This window comes from Psammomys obesus, unplaced genomic scaffold, assembly GCF_907164565.1.
Source record: "Psammomys obesus unplaced genomic scaffold, mPsaObe1.curated_primary_1811, whole genome shotgun sequence".
In the NCBI taxonomy this organism is placed as follows: domain Eukaryota; kingdom Metazoa; phylum Chordata; class Mammalia; order Rodentia; family Muridae; genus Psammomys; species Psammomys obesus.
In genome coordinates, this window is record NW_026593557.1 from 9,470 (window position 1) to 12,601 (window position 3,132).

General features: G+C 42.4%; 1 protein-coding gene across 1 annotated transcript; it reads right to left on the reverse strand.

Moving 5' to 3' along the window:
• Positions 1–2,307: 2,307 nt before the first annotated feature.
• On the reverse strand, positions 2,308–3,011 carry LOC129684166 (T-lymphocyte activation antigen CD86-like; the record flags this gene model as incomplete). Its single annotated transcript, XM_055617242.1, is given in 1 exon segment — positions 2,308–3,011. A coding segment is annotated over 1 exon segment (176 nt), but the record flags the coding sequence as incomplete, so codon positions are not given.
• Positions 3,012–3,132: the final 121 nt, after the last annotated feature.

Genomic DNA, 3,132 nt, shown 5'->3' on the forward strand with positions numbered 1-3,132 from the left:
CGGGTAAAAAGCTTAATTCAGACAAACTGCCATGTCTGACACTTTAGAGGAAAACACAGGGTAGACACCCAGGATAAGGCCTGGGCAAAGACTTTTAAAAGGACTCCTCTGACTCAGGAGATCACAGCAAGACTTGACTTATGGAACTACACACAAAAAAGGCTTCTGGACAGTGAAGCAGACAACGGAATGATGACTTGGGAGATTTGTCGGAGAGGCCCAGGAACATCCAAAATAACACAGGTTATTGCTCTTGCTCCTCCGAACTGGATGGGAAGGCTCTATTGATGAAGAACTGTGGAGAGCTGCTTGTTTGTCAAGCTGCTTTGTTATTGAGTATTCAGTGGAAAAACATGTTTTCACCCTGGCCTTCACCTTGAGACAAAGACAAGCAGGATGTTTCGCCAAGTTCCTTAAGCTTGTTTGTGTGACCTGGAACCATATCTATTAGAGGGAAGTGTTTTAAGAAAACAAGTCTGGCAATTCCATAAACTTTTTTTTTTTTTTTTTGTATTACTGTGACTTGTTTTGCTTTGCCTATAAAAAAAAAAAAAGAATTGTGGAATAAACTCGCATCTGCAGTCTTGATCTCGTGTGTAGTGTGACTTGCTTTAATTATTTCAATCCTCACTCCCCACTCAGGTACTGTTTGACTCTGCCGGTGGGCTCCGGCAAAGAACCAACCATGCTTTGGTTTCAAGACACAGAGAAGTCAATCTTGAACTGCTCAGGAAACTCTCTACCTGCCAGACTGCTTTCATAGTGTTAGAAGGTGCTATGAAGCTGACTAGGGAGAAAGTCATCAATGGTCTTATCTATTACTGATCCCTGCATTCTATAAGACCCACTTTTCAGACCAAATATGCCCACCAGCACCAACTGTAACAAGTTGGTTAATGGAGATTACCAACTGATCTCTTAATTGAATTTGAGGCCTGCTTTACATGGGTAAATTCATGTCTGGAACTATAAACAGAGATGAAGGGGGAGCACAGATCCTAGGGGAGAATCTATTGATGTTCTTTTAAATGGTTATGTTATCAAACTGCTTTCTAAATATTTGTATTTACATCTATAGATTTATGTTGCTCCCAACTTTGGCCAGAGAAGTCTGCTTTTTGTTTTTAAATTGGGGTGGGTAGTGGTTAACGCAGAGACAAATTGTTGTTCAAAGTGCTAAAAATGAGTGAATGTTTAGCCACCAATGACACATCTATACCTGCCACCCCACCCACACCCCAAGGATCAGGGAACTCCACAAGAGACGGGACAGAAAGAATGTAAGAGCTAGCCAGGGGCGATAGCACACGCCTGTGATCCCAGCACTCAGGGAGGCAGAGGCACGAGGCTCACTGTGTGTTCAAGACCAGCCTGGTCTACAAGAAGAGTCCAGGACACCCAAGGGTACACAGAGAAGCCCTGCCTTGAAAACAAACAAACAAACAAACAAACAAACAAACAAACAAACAAAGACTGTAAGAGCCAGAGCATGGGGAGGACGGCTGTGAAATGCTGTTTTCTGGACAGGTCATGGCTGTTGCACATATGAACTCATGGCTGTGGTGACCTACAGAAGATCTATACAAGAGCAAACCTGTCAAAATTTCCATCACTGATGGGGAAGGGCTTGTGAGGCCCCACCCTACTTGAGAAGCTATTTACAGTTGTGGCTGCTGGGGAAGGAGATTTATTTAACTTTAACAGTGTGGATTGGGCACCTCTAGTTGGACTCAATGGGTTAACTAAGTAAATTATAAAAGAACAGATATTTGGGGGGACGTTGGGAGAAGGTCTAGGAGAACCGAAGGAGGAGTGATTATGATTGAGAAATTGTACTGTATACCTGTGGGAAATTTTCAAAAAATAAATAAACAGTAAAAAATCTAAACACAAAAGAAACCCCAAAGTTCCCAATTAGTAAATGAATTAGACAGTCACTTCTCAAAGAACTAATGGCCAATAAATAACACCTCCCCCCCGCCCCACTACTTAACATTCTTAGTCGTTAAGGAAATACAAGTCAAAACTACAGTGAGATTCTGTGGCACCTTAGTCAAGAATGGCTATCATGGGGGGGGGGGAATGGCAGAAAGAATGCAAGGAAAAAGAAGGTTTATACACTGCAGAATGCAAGTTAGGGTGTCCACTAGTAGAACTGCCAGGTGACACAGCTATGCTATTCCTGTGTCTATAACCAAAAAAAAAAAAAAAAAAAAAAAAAAAAAAAAAAAAAAAAAAAAAAAATCTAAGTCTGCATACCACAAAGATATTGACATATAGACCATGTTTATTATTTCATTATTCACAGTAGCCAAAATACAGAGCCATCAACAGATAAGTAAGTAAAAAGAACAGGGGGTACGTACATACCTACATATATATATGCACTACAAAATTTTATTGAACCATTGTTAAGAACAAAATTATGTCGTCCTAAAGTAAATGACTAGAGATCATCGTGCTAAGCAAACCAAGACCCAGAAAGACGGCTGTAACGTGTTTTCTGTCATGCAGCATCTAGACTGATCAATCATCTACTTCCTGAGAGTAGGAGGGGGATTATCAGGGAGGAAGAGGGTCACTGGTGTGAGGGAGGGAGAGGGAGGAGCAGGAGATGGCAATGGGGCGCTGAATGTATGCAAGGTACAGCATATGCAAATGTGAGTGGTTTCATAGTCTCGCGTCAAAACACCTTCTTCGGTACTGGAGACTGGACTTGGCTTGCACATGCCATGCAACACTGCACTGACGAACTGCCTCCTCATCTTGTGGGCTCTTTAAAGACAAAGTTTACAGCGGTGATTGTCAGACAGGATAAAGACACTCATCACCTTTCTAAGAGACAGATGCCACGCGGCTCCTGCTTCTTCTAGCATCTTTTCGCCACGACCAGCAGCTACATAGGAAATAGATGATCAGAGGAAGAACCGCGCCGAGGACAGCAACAACAACCGCAACAACAACCGTGACTCTCCAGTTCTCTTGAACAGGATGGTGCTCTGGAAGAACTAGAAATGACCACGAGTCTTCCATTAGTAAGAAACTCATGAAAGGTTTAAAGTTGTTGCTTGCCTGTCTTCCTTCCTTCCTTCCTTCCTTCCTTCCTTCCTTCCTTCCTTCCTTCCTTCCTTC